The sequence below is a fragment of the Dipteris shenzhenensis genome, chromosome 8 (assembly GCF_047967505.1).
Source record: "Dipteris shenzhenensis isolate YYH24624 ecotype China chromosome 8, Dip_SZ_1.0, whole genome shotgun sequence".
In the NCBI taxonomy this organism is placed as follows: domain Eukaryota; kingdom Viridiplantae; phylum Streptophyta; class Polypodiopsida; order Gleicheniales; family Dipteridaceae; genus Dipteris; species Dipteris shenzhenensis.
Window position 1 is genome coordinate 10,137,604 of NC_141603.1, and position 13,785 is coordinate 10,151,388.

At 47.2% G+C, this 13,785-nt stretch overlaps 1 protein-coding gene and 1 pseudogene across 1 annotated transcript; both read right to left on the reverse strand.

Annotated features, from left to right (window-relative positions):
* Nucleotides 1-238: 238 nt before the first annotated feature.
* Nucleotides 239-821, reverse strand: LOC147899084 (uncharacterized; annotated as a pseudogene).
* Nucleotides 822-10,967: 10,146 nt separating this feature from the next.
* LOC147899085 (wall-associated receptor kinase-like 22) lies at nt 10,968-13,277 on the reverse strand. Its single transcript, XM_087378210.1, has 3 exons — nt 12,767-13,277; nt 12,495-12,680; nt 10,968-12,454 (listed from the first exon to the last, which is right to left on the reverse strand). Exons 1-3 carry the CDS (start codon nt 13,275-13,277, stop codon nt 11,403-11,405), a joined length of 1,749 nt encoding a protein of 582 aa, XP_087234336.1. The 3' UTR covers nt 10,968-11,402.
* Nucleotides 13,278-13,785: the final 508 nt, after the last annotated feature.

The following is a 13,785-nucleotide window of genomic DNA, read 5'->3' on the forward strand; positions in this document are numbered from 1 at the left end:
TGTCCTGACACAACCATCTTGCGCCCTAAGAGAGCGGATCTGCTCCCCTGCTGACCTCTAGCCATGAGTCCTGAAGAACTCTCTGCACATCCTGTCGCCTTTCCTAGCCCAAAAGGACTTGGAAGCGTGGAATGAGAACTCTAAACGTCTTTGGGTGATCTCCTCTAACATGGCTCAGGCTCTAACCTCCTGTCGTTTGAGCTCCTCGGAGCCTGGAGAAGACTGATGCATCCGCTGATCAAGGCAAGGTCTCGCCTGAGGCCCCTCTCCTTCACCCACCACTGCTGCCTGACCCGAATCGCCTACTGCTGGCAGATGAGACTAGACTCGGCAAGGACCTGCGATACTTGAGCTGCCATATCCCCCAGGGGGTCCCAATCCTGCTCCCACAGGTCCACTATCCTGCTACGAACCTCTGCTCTGGAATAGATGGAGTCTGGGATCTGGCACATGCGGGGAGGTAAGGAGTGAGAGGCTGAGTCCAAGACTAGGATGACTGGGGCATGGTCAGAAAGGGTCGTCCCTGGAACCACCCCTGACTCTCCACCTCTGCCTATCGCCCAATCACTGACATAGAAACGGTCCAACCGCTCCAGAAGTCTGCCTCCCTCCCTCCTGTAACCCCAAGAGAAGTCCAAGCTCCCTGGCCACCTACAAAAGGAGGGCTCTCTCCAACTGTCTCGACCTCCCACGGCAAACAAAAAGGAGTCCCACTTCGATTGCTCCGCTTGAGCTATACCGAGGAACTCTGGGCCCCGTCCCTGCTGATCCTCTAGAGCCTCAAGGTTGTTGAAATCCCTGCCTACAATCCTAAAATCCATCTGTGGCAATAAGTCTGTCAAGGAGCTCCAGAAAGCGGCTCTCCGCCTCAGGTCGGTCGGGGCATAGATATTGAGGATGCCAATGCGGGATCCCTCAATATTTAGGCCCACCCAAAGCGCTCGTCCTAGGATCAAGGTGCCAAAACTGCACACATGTACAAGAGGAGCGTCGATGGAGGTACAAACACCTCTGCTCCTCCCCTGCTTGCCAATTGAAGGTTCCCAGTAGGTGTGGGAGCGCCTTGTGAGGACCTTCCCACACTTACTGGTCTGAGAAGCCGAAAGCTTGTGTTCCTGTAATAGGAGCACATCTACCCTTCCCAACAAAGCTGGCTGGAGCTCCTGTCTGAGCACCATCTTCCTAGGGCCACGGGTTCCAGATGAGTGGAACCCGTTGACGTTCCAAGAGATAATGCGTATACTCATCAAGAGGAGAGATGGGCTGCAAATAGCTGTCTGCTTGCGGTCGATGTCGAGGTGGTCGGAGGATGTCCGGTGTGCAGACGAAGGCGCTTCTGTGAGGGTTTCGAGGGTGAGGCCGGATCATCCGACCCATCCTCTAAAACCTTCAGCAGAGGAGAAAGGCCCTTCATCCCATGGTGGTAAGCTCTCTCTAACAAACTCGAAGCCTCAGTTAGAGAGATACTGTAGAAGCCCGCTACCTCTGAGGTCCTCCAAGGGCAGAGCCCTTCCGTGTATATCCACTCCAAAGGCGGACGAATAATGACCAAAAGATGGAAGCGTTTGGCGCTACGGCGCCATCTCAGATGGATGTCTCCCTCCTTCCACTGCTGCTGAAGAAGCTCCACTGCTCTGCTACCAATCCAGTCCTGTACCTAGCTGTCTCCCAAACATTTTCATTCGTCCATTGCTCAGTTCCGTCACTAGTGATAGTGAAGGAATAGCTGGGACCATCATGGGAGGCGAGGATGGACACCTTACCCTTCGCCCTCTTTCGGAGGAAGAAGATGCTGATGTCTAGGCATGCAGGGAAGGAGCCAATACCAGTTGCATCCAAATAGTCCCAAGGTCTTGCTCGATAGAACTCCAAGGGTAGAGCTCTAGGAGCTGACCTTGGGTGGGGGGACGAAGATGAGGAGCCAGAACCAGAAAGAGGGGTGCTAGCTGCCAGAAGATCTGGAGTAGTGCTGGCCGCCTGAGGAGGAGGGCCTCTCAGGCCTATGCTATCTTCGGGGGCAAAACCGAAGGAGGAGGGGGGGGTCCCGACGGGATCATGCTCAAAGGAGGGGGGGGGATGAAACCAAAGGCGGCGGGGGGGTCCCGGAGGGGGGGGAGGTAGGGGAACCAAGGAGGAGGGAGGAGGAGAGGGGGGTGGGGTGAAAGGTGAGGAGGAGTCTGGCTGACCTTCTCCTTCCCCTTACCAGGCTGTTGCTGCTGACTGCTGACCTCAAGGGTCTCCTGCTGGGGAGGGGGCTTTTTGGTTTTTGTTTTGTTTCTTTTCCTTTTCTTTACCTTCCTCCTCTGGAGGGGTTGTCGACGCCTGGCGGGGGGATCCTGAGCTGCCTGGCTGGGCCGTCGGGGGTTCTGTCCTCATGAAGCGAGGGCAAAAGTGCGCCTGGTGCCCGAAGCCGTGGCATCTCAGACACTGATCTGGGTGACCAGTGACCATGATGCGCTACATCCCCACACCTGCGTCCATCTCAATCTCGATCTCTGAGGAATACACTGCGGATCTAAGACTGCCACTTTAACGCGTGGAACCCTTGGGCTGCCACCGCATCAACGAAGGTGTCCTGCATGAGCCAACCAAAGTGTGCCCCCAGGTCCTTGATGATCGGGCGAAGCTCTGCTACGAGGTTTGGAAAGATGAGGGTAACTTGATGGGGGGGCATGCGGAAGCGGGCATCAAAGTCCGCTACACTGAAACCCCTATACCACGGGACCATAAGGATGATCTTCCCACCCACGGAGGTAGGGGACCCTCTGACCATATCGCTCGCAACCTGCACCAAGGAAAGCTTGAGTCAAAAGATACCACGTCCCATGAGTGCGACCTCCTCAATGTGGCTGTCCTCAAGGTATAGGGTGGACTGAAGCCAGTCCCTAATGTCTGCTCGTGAAGGGGAGTAGCCAATGACTCGTCCATATACGGAAGTGTGGGTAAAGTCGTTGGCAGCTTGCTTCACCAAGGAGACCTGTCAGTGTTACGCGATAGGCTGAAGGAGGAGAGGGGTCCATCTGGGCCACCGGTTCCGAGCTTAACGCTGCCATACCGCACCGACAAACTACGAAAGCTCCAAAGGAGAAAGAGAGGGAGGGGGGGGCGAAGCCAATGAGGTCTCTCCTGATGTCTGCCTATGCAACGGCTTGCCTGAGGTTAGTAGGGCAGCCTGTGCAGGCTGCACACAGGAGAAAGAGGCTCAGGGCTGGCGAGGAGAAGCAGAGGGGAGGCGGAAAGAGAGGAGAGAAGGGACGAGATGAAGAGGAGGTCTCTGGAGCAGCACTTCAGCCAACAGAGGAGCATGGTGTCTTAATAACCTCAGGTGGTTCACCTTTTATGAGGGGAACATCTGGTCGGTGCTTGGGGTGCTCAAGCTTGGAGGTGGGTATGTGTTTGAAGGAGGGGGTGCAATCTGGTGCTACCAAAGATGGACTCCTGGGGGATTCACAGGGGAAAACTTATGATATCACGTGAGTGTACAATAGAGGGTTTTTTTGAAATGAGGCATAAGCTTATACATTAGGGGTGGGGGACCCTTTTCTTTTTTCCCAGTATTGAATTTAAGTTAGGGGGGCCATGCCATATTTAAGAGGGGGGGACATAGTATAGGCTACCTTGGGTAACTAGTCTAAACAAGTTTGATTTTGTGTATGGTTTTAAATAGTCATAGGGAAAGTAACCTAAATTTTCTTATTGTGTAATCTAAATGCTTGAGAAAGAACGTAGATTTAAGGAAAGGGGGGGACATAATTGAATTTTGATGGTATCTTATAAGCTTAAATAGGGTTGTTTTATCATCCTACGTGGATCTTAAATAGGGGGTTTTCTTGAAGTTCATGCACGTAGGTGACGTCCCCCTTTAATGAAGAGTGAATCCCCCGGGGATGGACTTGTGTACCAAGGTGCTGTGCTCACGCGAGACTAGACATGGTGGAGCAGGAGCCACTAGTTGAATGACCAGGAAGTGACATAGACACTGCATTATTCTAGGGGGCTACGACACGGGAGTTGCTTGAGCATCTTCATCGATGAGTTGGGATCAAGACGAGATGTGTCGGTGAGAGGGTGTCACCTCTCCATCTGTAAGCCCCCATATGAGGAGAGCTTGGGTGAGGTGGACTCAAGGTTAAGGCTACCACATGGGCAGCTTATTGGCTCCGATGTGGGTAGAAAACTCAGAGGAAAAACAAAGAAGAGGGGGCTGCCACATGGGCAGCATACCAGCAATCAAGAAAAGTAACATGGGGTTGCCCCATGGGTAGCGCATAGGCTGCCATGTGGACAGCACAATTAGAGACTTACCTGGCCATGAGTGGAGGTCTTGGTGGAGAGATTCTGTATGGACAAATGTGTGACAAGGTGGAATAGTTTGCAGTAGTTTTGGGCAAGATCTGGAGCTTGGAACATGCCGACTAGAGCATGGAGGCCTTTGCAAGACTGCATAGACATCTTGGAGCAGTCAGGTTGAGATTGGATGCCTTGGAAGAGCTGGTACCTAGGAGTGCATGGATCTGGAGGCACCTTCATGATGGATGTCTGCAGCAACATGTATGAGGCTGGTACGATAGATCTAGGGCTGGTCCAGATGCAAAACAATAGGCAGAGCAGAGCTCCTGATGGAGAGATTTCATACGGAGCAGACACATGATAAGGTGGAACAATTCAGAATAGTTCTGGGCGATTTGGAGCCTGGAACATGTTGACTGGAGCATGGAGGCCTGTGCAAGACTGTGTGGACATCCTATAGCAATCAGGCTGAGATTGGATGGCTTGGAAGAGCTGGTATAGCCTAGGAGTGCATGGTTCTATAGGTACTTGCAACAACATGTATGAGGCTAGTATGGTGGATCTAGGGCAAGATCTAGGGCTAGTATAGATGCGAAACAGTAGGCAGAAGGTTGGAGCTGATTGGCTCCTGGCACGAGAAGACCATGGGCCATAGATCATGGCTGCAACAGGCCCAGGTAGATGGCAAATAGATGCAGTATGGGGGCACTATCACGCCAGTAGGATGTGGGGCGAAAATGCCCTGCAACAGGTCATGGTGAATTATAGATAGACATGTAAGAAAGTAATTATGGTAAAGTAGAACTTCAAGTCAATTATATTGTATAGATGGTCTTACAGACAAAGAACCAGTACTGCGTGGTCATGGGTGAATACATGGTTTGTTTTCTATGTCCCTTTGCCATAGGTAATCTTTCTCTGTATACATTTGAGGGTTGAATAAGACTGCATTATAATATTGTTAATGGTGTATAGTTTTACGTTTGCAGCTTCTACACCTTGACGTTATCTCCTCTCCCCTTAAGGTCACATTGAACGTATGGGCCTACTAGACCATGGATGTCACAGGTTGTAGGAGTATATTCAGTCTAGAGCTAGGACTACATTCCAATTTTGTATAGACCCCCACGAGTTTATTGATTTTGTATAGACCCAGGAGCTAGGGGTATATATGCTTTGTGTAGACTGGGGAGTGTATTCATTTTGTACAGCCTTGGGAGTAAATTCGTTTTGTATAGACTCAAAGCCAGTATTTTTTTTTTTGTATGGAGTCAAGAGCTAGAAGTCTACTCATTTTGTATAGACCTAAGACAAGGGGTATATTCATTCCAGGAGGCTTATTTTTTTTATATAGATTCATGAGGATATTATTTTCATATAGATCCATAGTATGTTTTATTTGGTTCAGCAAGTTGGTGATTGGAGCAGCCTGACCAGCTTGGTCGAGACAGATTTGGCCAGGGGGTCGGTCCATAGACTACCTTGGTTGGTCATTTCTAGGGTCCAAGGTTGGTCCTTTTTAGGGTCCAAGGCGGCCTATAAAAGGCAGCCCCCTTGGCCTCATTTCTCATTCACTTCAAGGGCTGAACAGTGCAACCAACAACAATGTTTGGCAACTGAGGTTAGGCTAGGATTAGGAGTAGCAAATCCACTTCATCCTTGGCACCTACAGGACAGCTTCCAGGCCGAGTTCATTTTGGACAGCAGCAGCATTAGGGTCTGCATCAAAACAACCCTCTTCTGCTCATCTAGGGTGAGGGTTTATCCCTTCATACAATACTTATTCTTTCAGTTGTATTCAGCCCTATTGGGCATACATTTATGTTGGAAATGGGCAGGTCACATCCCCATCTGTAAACCCCCAAATGAGGAGAGCATGGGGGAGGTGGACCTAGGGCTAGGGATGCCACATGGGCATCTGATTGGATGCCATGTGGGTAGCATGCCCAAAGAGAAAAAGAAAGAGAGGGGGTTGTCACATGGGCAACACCTCACAGCAAGGGGGCTACCACATGGGCAGCACATGGGCTACCATGTGGGCAACATAAGAAATGAGTACCTGGCACCAAGGTGGACAACAACAGGCTGTGCAAAGGGATTGAAGAAGACCACAATGATGTTAGCATGGGTATGGATGCTTGGAGCAGACTGTACGGAGGTCCACGTGGCATGCCAAAAGACGGATCCAAGGCAAAATGGAGGTGCAGATGTGGTACAGATCTACAGGTGTTTGGCAAAGGCTTAGGGCTTTGCATTAGACCAGGGTTCGGGGCATGAAAAGACCTGGACAAATGGCAGGGAAGATGGAGCAGATAGGTGAGGGCTATGGGTAGGTGGTAGGCCTGCCATAGGCCCTGGGATAGGGCAGATATGCAGGGCACCCAGGTTGCCAAGAGCAGCAGTAAAAGGGCTGGCCCTAGGGCCTTAAATAGAGCCCTACTGGGTTGGCCAGTAGGGGTTGCAGTCAGTAGGGGGGCTGCTGGGCCAACCCATTTCCTAGCCCTTATAAAAGGGCACCTTCTAGGGCTCATAAGGCATCACTTGGAGCAACAATCCAAGTGCAGGAAGCAGCAGCAGTAGGACCATCCTTGGGCCTATACACAGGAGGTGAAGGAGACCTACAAGGACTGCAGACTTAGCTCAGGGTGCTGCCCACCTAGGCTGACTACTTGGACAGCAAGGTGGAAGGGATCACGGTTAGAGAGTCTACATAAGCTCAGTGGAGCACACGGTCTCAGGAATCGAGAGGTGATAGTCAGATAATAGTACAACATTTTGGTAAGGTCAGAGGACCACATATTAGTGGGACTCTGAGCCTCTCTTTTGTATTGTTTCCTTTTTGTGGTGGGACGGAAATATTTACTACTGCTTTAAGGAAAGTTTTCAAGTGGAACTCAAAGGAGAGTCCTCTTCCTAGCAAAGAGGGCTCCATGTGGCAAAAGGAGGTGGAGTGTAGGGAGAGCTAGGAGATTGCCACGTGTTGATGTGGTGCCCTTACCTTCTTGACATGTCGTAGGAGAGGCACTTGGGCAGCATTGTGCATGAGTAGGGCTGAAGAGAGAAGACTGTTGCTAACACGAGTGAGGACTTAGAGGTGGCGAGTCACGACAGTAGACAACAAGCAGAGATGAGCTGAGAACTTGGGCAATGGGACGGAATAGAGGCGTGAGAATAGATTGGCATCACTGGTGACTGGACTAAGCAGCTAACGAGTGGAGTGGAGAGCGTGCACAGCAAAGAACAGTCACGCAGGCTAGAACATTCGGGCTGAAGGATTGGCTGCAAACTCGAAGAGCAGCTAATAGTGTAGCAGAGCTCGATTGGTAGCACAATAGATAGAGGACGGCGGTTGGCCACTTTTGTTGTTTTATCAGTAGCAGAAGGGGAAGCAGAGTCAAGATGAGGGGTTGCGAGGCAGACGGGTGTGGGTCCACGTGGATGTGTAGGGTCTGTCGGTGAGCCATGAGGTGAGTTGCTGCTGAGCCGGAGACAAAGGTGCAACGCTATGGCGACGAGCGTTTTAAAACTCTTGTCGCCATAGCATTGCACCTTTATTTATTATATTCTTAATAGTGGCTATTACCAAGCCGGCCATGTGGTAGGGATCTGGAGGCTTAGGGAAGCATTCTAGAGGTTCGGGGGAGGAGGATGGAGGTTTGGGGAGAGAGGAGGCTTGGGGGATGAAGAGGAGGGAGTTTTGTGTGCCACGCGGCGGCGGATGGGCAGCAGACATGGGCAAACTATGAAAGAGTAGCTTGATCACGACAGGACGTGCTAAGGACATGTGGCAGCACAGACTGACGCAGGGCTCCAAGTACCCTCTGACCAGACCTCTGACCAGACTATAGTGTAGTCCAGTCACAACTCTTGAGATGCCACATGTCGTCGCACAAGACGTCCTCTCATCCAGTCGTCGCAGTCTCTAACGGGCCTATGCATATATACAACAGGATGCCACATGTCGCCGCAGTTGCATGAGATGCCACATGTCACCACAGTTTGTGACGGGCCTATGCATATATATACAATGTTCTGACAGTTGGTGCAGTCAAAGGAGGCAACATAGAAGTAGAGAAGAAAAGAAAGAGAGAGAGAGAGAGAGAGAGAGAGAGAGAGAGAGAGAGAGAGAGAGTATATTTAATATTATATACTATCTAATATACATTATAATATATATATATATATGTGTGTGTGTGTATGTATGTATGTATGTATGTATGTATGTATAAAGACAGAGAGAGACAGTAGGAGAGAGAATTTATTACATCTGTTCTATTATATATGGAGACTAATCCCGTACGTGAGATGGGAGGTTGAGAGAGAGAGAGGTGTGTGTATGTGTGTGTGTGTGTGTGTGTGAGAGAGAGAGAGAGAGAGAGAGAGAGAGAGAGAGAGAGAGAGATTATAAAACATATATATATATATATATATATATATATATGTATGTATGTACATGTACATATATATACATATACATATACATATACATATACATGTATATGTATATGTATATATACATGTATATGTATATGTATATGTATGTACATGTACATACATACATACATACATACATGTATGTACATACATACATTATATATATATGTATGTATGTGTATGTATGTATGTATGTACATATACATACATACATACATACACATACATATAATATGTACATGTACATACATACATACATACTATATGTATGTATGTATGTATGTATACGTACATACATACATACATACACATACATACATTGTATGTGTATGTATGTATGTATGTACGTATACATACATACATACATACACATACATATACATACACACACACACACACACACACACACACACACACACACACACACACAGATATATATTTATTTATTTATTTGTATTTATACTTTAAAAATATGTATATATTAAAATATAAATATAAATATATATTTGTTTTTAAATAAATAAATATATGTATATAAACATAAATTTATATACATAGATATTTATATATTTTACTTTATAATTATATATACATTTATATGTATATATATAATATTTACATTCTTTAGATTCTCCCTTCAAATTTAAGATCCTTTAAAAGGATCACATGGGTTGCGTCCATGTGTGGCCAAGGGTAGAATCGTCAATGAATGAGCAAATCCATCTCCCATTTAACACAATTTATAGTTATGCAAAGCTTGCATACAAGCAAGAGCTCATACCGGTATAGTTGATATTTGTGGAAGTTGAATTGAGGCATAGTGGTCATTCAAGCCACCCTTTGGTAGTGGCATTGCAACTGACTATGTGCTTTCCGTAGAGTCTTGGCTACATGTGTAGCCTTTGAAGGCCAATTTGAGGAGCATTCACAAGAATCGAAGGTCTAGACAACTCCCATTAGGCATTTGCCTGCCATCTTGATCTATCTCAGTGTGTCTTCTTGGTCTAGCATGATCATGGGTTGTAACAAGCAAGACGAGGATGTGTTAGCTTTGGATTTGTATGCTTGTATGTCATGGTAAGGCATGCAACAATATCTCGGGGGGGTCACTCATCTTATGTAACCCTATCACGTGAGTTCAACAGAAGGATATTTTTAATTTATAAAATTTACATAATTTAACTTACATAAGGGAGTATTTAAAATGATTTTAGAAAAAAATTACAGATTTGTATAGAAAAAGGGTACATTTTATTAATGAAAAATATACGGATAAGGCATTTTATAAATAAGCCTTGAACGCACGTGATATAGAGAGTTTATCCATAGTGACCCCCCCGAGAACAATATAGCCTTGCATGATGGAAGAGGGGAAGCAAGTTTAAAGGAAGTTTAGGAAACAACTCTAAAGTTTTAAAGATTGGCTTTGAGTTTGATTTCTTTGTGGGAACCACTTTGGTGGACATGTTCACAAAATGTGGGAGCATTGCAGGTCTTTAATTAACGTGCTTACATGGAGTACAATGATCTTGGGGTATGTCAAACAAGAAGAAAGCGAGGAAGCCTTTGGCTTTTATGTGCGAATGCAGGAGCAAGGTCTGTCGCCAAGTAGCTTTACCTTTGTTGCCATCTGGAAAGCATGTGGCAACACAACTTTGGATGCCATTCTCAAGTTAGCAAGGTTGCTTTTGAGATCCCATGTTGAGACCCAGAAGAGCGGGTCTCTAGCCTGTCGTAGACGGGTCAGGTTACTCGTGTTCTATCATTTTCTATTAGCGTGTTGGGATTACGAAGGGATTCACTGACGTGACTCCCTCCACCATCCAGTTCAATCAAGCTTAAAAGATCTTCTCGAACTGTGCAACCTGTAGTAGTTTGAAAATGAATATTGATTGCGTGAGCAATTGTTTGGCCCATAGAGCTTATCGGTCTACCTTGACACAAGTGGTAATTAGTAGGGTGTTGGGAAGTTGTTAGGGATAGGGTGACGAGGTAGAAAGAAACGAGGCCACGAACCTTCAATGCAGAGTTCCCTCCTGAGTGGAGCGTTTGAATTAATTTACACCCAAGCTAAAAAAGCCCAAAAGCCAGCATCCATCCAAAAGTAGAGGCTAAGAATTTCAAAAATTCCCAAGAAAACTCTGAATAATCACAAAACTTTGCCCCAACTCAATCAATCGTTAAGCACTCTCTCTAGAAGACCAAGTGCTAACAACTAAGTAAGAAATAAAGTAACACTCAACTTATACTAACAGCTAAATAAGAATTAAAGTAACATTACACACTAACATCACCTCAAACTTGTCCAAATGAAAGGACACAAATTCTTCTTCCTTTTCCAAATGTGTTCAATCACTTTAGCTTCTACTACCTGCCACACCATGACTCTCGAATGGTTCATGTCTTTTTAAGCCCAATCTGTTCTAGTGACAAACTGAATCGCGGGAGTCAGAGGCATGTGGCGCAGTGTCTGGCGATGGTTGGCTAGTGATCAGATTTAATTCGAAATCTGATCAAATTCAGTTGGAAATCTGCCTTCGTGGAAGAGACATTATCTTGAAATTCTCACTCGAGAAGGTTAGCAAAGATTGCAAAAAATGCTCCGAGTCAAGGTAGCAAAAATGCTCTGAATAAGGATGTGCCAAGTATCAAGGTTTTGGTTATGCAGGCTTTGCCAACTATCTTCCGACTTCCCTGATTGATTTTCTCATCGTCATCTCCAACTCGTGAAGCCCACTCGCTAATTGGGAACTTGAAGCGCCGCTACTGTAGTTGTTAAAGCTCGAACTGTCGATTAGTTTCTGCGGCAATACTAGAAGAGCTTTTTCTTCGTCCTCCTCCAAATCCAGAGAAGAATATACTGCATCAATGTTTTCCTCTGACCCTCTAATCCGTAGCAACTCCTGAAGAACTGCTTTCATAGAAGGTCTTTTATGGGCGTCTACATACAGACAAGCCACTGCGAGCTTTGCCACTTGATTCACCGATCCCATCACTTGTGGATCCTCGGACGCTCTCAAGGCTGGATCTGTTACTCTAGAAAATGTGCCTGTTCTCCACCTAGAAATACAGAGCATAGCCAGATTGGACTCTGTCTCTCCTCTTTCCATGGCAACGGGCTTGAGCGAAGTGATCAACTCAAGCAGCACCACTCCAAAACTGTAAACATCACTCTTATCAGTTAGCTGGAAAGTCTGGAAGTATTCTGGATCCAGGTATCCCATTGTGCCCTTTACAACGGTGGAAACATGGGTCTCGTCCATGTGCAGAAGGCGTGATATACCAAAGTCGGACACTTTAGGGATCAGTGCCTTATCGAGTAGTATGTTCGAAGATTTAATGTCTCTGTGGTAGATCGGTGTGGAGATTGATGAATGTAGGTAGGCAATTGCTTGGGCGCTTTCCACGGCAATTGCGAGGCGATTTTCCCACTTGAGAGCTGGTCTCCCATCTTTTCCGTGCAAGTGATCAGAGAGAGTTCCATTTGGGACGTACTCGTAGACAAGAATAGGAGCCGGTGTCTCTAGACAGCAGCCGATGAGCTGCACAATATTTCGATGGTTGATCTGGGATAAGATGATGACTTCGTTGATGAACTGGTCGACTTCTAGTTTTTCTGTGTGATGAGATCTTTTAATCGCCACAGCAGTAAGATCTGCAAGGACTCCCTTGTACACGGTGCCGTAGCCTCCACGTCCGAGTTCAAGGTGCCGTGCAAAGTTTTGAGTGGCTTTCGAGCCAACCAGTAATGACAGTCGTATATTTCCAACCAGTAATGACAGTCGTATATTTCTGCGGAATCGTGCAACCGGTTCCGTTGCTAGATTGAGCGATCCCATTTCCTTCCGCACCATGGCGGCAGCTGCAACGATAACTTCCCGGAAGATTGGTGCACATGCCGTAGTGTTGAGGTCCCGTGCAATTATTCAAGCTGGATTCGGCACACTCGTCGATATCTACATATACGGTTACGTTTTCTTTAGTGCTTACAAAATGGTCAGCGATGAGGACGTATCGAGAACACATTAACAACTCATGATACCTTCACATCCGGCTCCGTTTTTGTAACCATCTCCACGGTAACCGGTCAAGCAGCTACAAGCGTAACCCATTTTCTGGCCTGCAACCACGCACTCGGAATTTTCCGAACACGCGTATCCAGTCGTCGCGTTGACGGTGGAACAATTCGGGGTATTATTTGGGAAGGGAAAACCCCAGGAGAGCTTGATGCCATAATGTCCAGCAGTGATAACGCCACCAGCTGTAGAAATGTACGTGGTTGGATCGAGTACCATAGAGAATCCGCATTTTCCTGGAAAGCCTTCGTATGAAATGCCTGCTCCGGTGATTTGGATGGAATTGGTTCCGGCGGGAGGAAGCTCAACAGTGCAGCAGGCGTAGAAGTTGCAAAAAGGGTAGGTGTAGGCGTTGTAACAGGGACTGGAGCAACCTGCAGTGTTAAGGCCTACGTCGGAGGCATTGACGGTGAAGGTGCCTCTGGATCGGCAGCCGACAACGGCAAAGATGTTGTCGGAAGAAAATGTGAAAGGCATGCCGTCGGGGACAGAAATGGTGGAGGAGTTAGGGCGTCTAAGGTCGCAGGAGGCGGCTTTGAAGTAGGAAGCGTTGATGATGAGAGAGGCGGCGGAGGAGGCCGGAAGCCAAGCTAGAATTGTGAGTGCAGGTGATGCGATATTTTGGGAGTCCACAATTGGGATGCATTCCGAAAGGGTAAGGGATGGAGATATTTCCACAAGTCTGGGTGCTGTAATTGCATGCAGCAGCCTCCCCACGGGAAGCCATTAGATTGAGGAGGAGGAGGAGGAGGAGGAGGAGGAGGCCAACCAGAGTTTGGGTTGCCATTTTCTTTGTGTCCTTACCGCCCTAAGTTCTTCTTGTTCACTCTCAGGACCTCCTTGCAATGTTCACCCAGAACACCTTCAAAGCTTAAGGGAAAGGGGCATATGTACCATTTGAAAGGGGCTTTAAAGAAGAAGGCATTTAGTAAAGGGAAAGTTGGAAAAGTGACCATTTATGCTTTTTTTTCAAAATAATATAAAA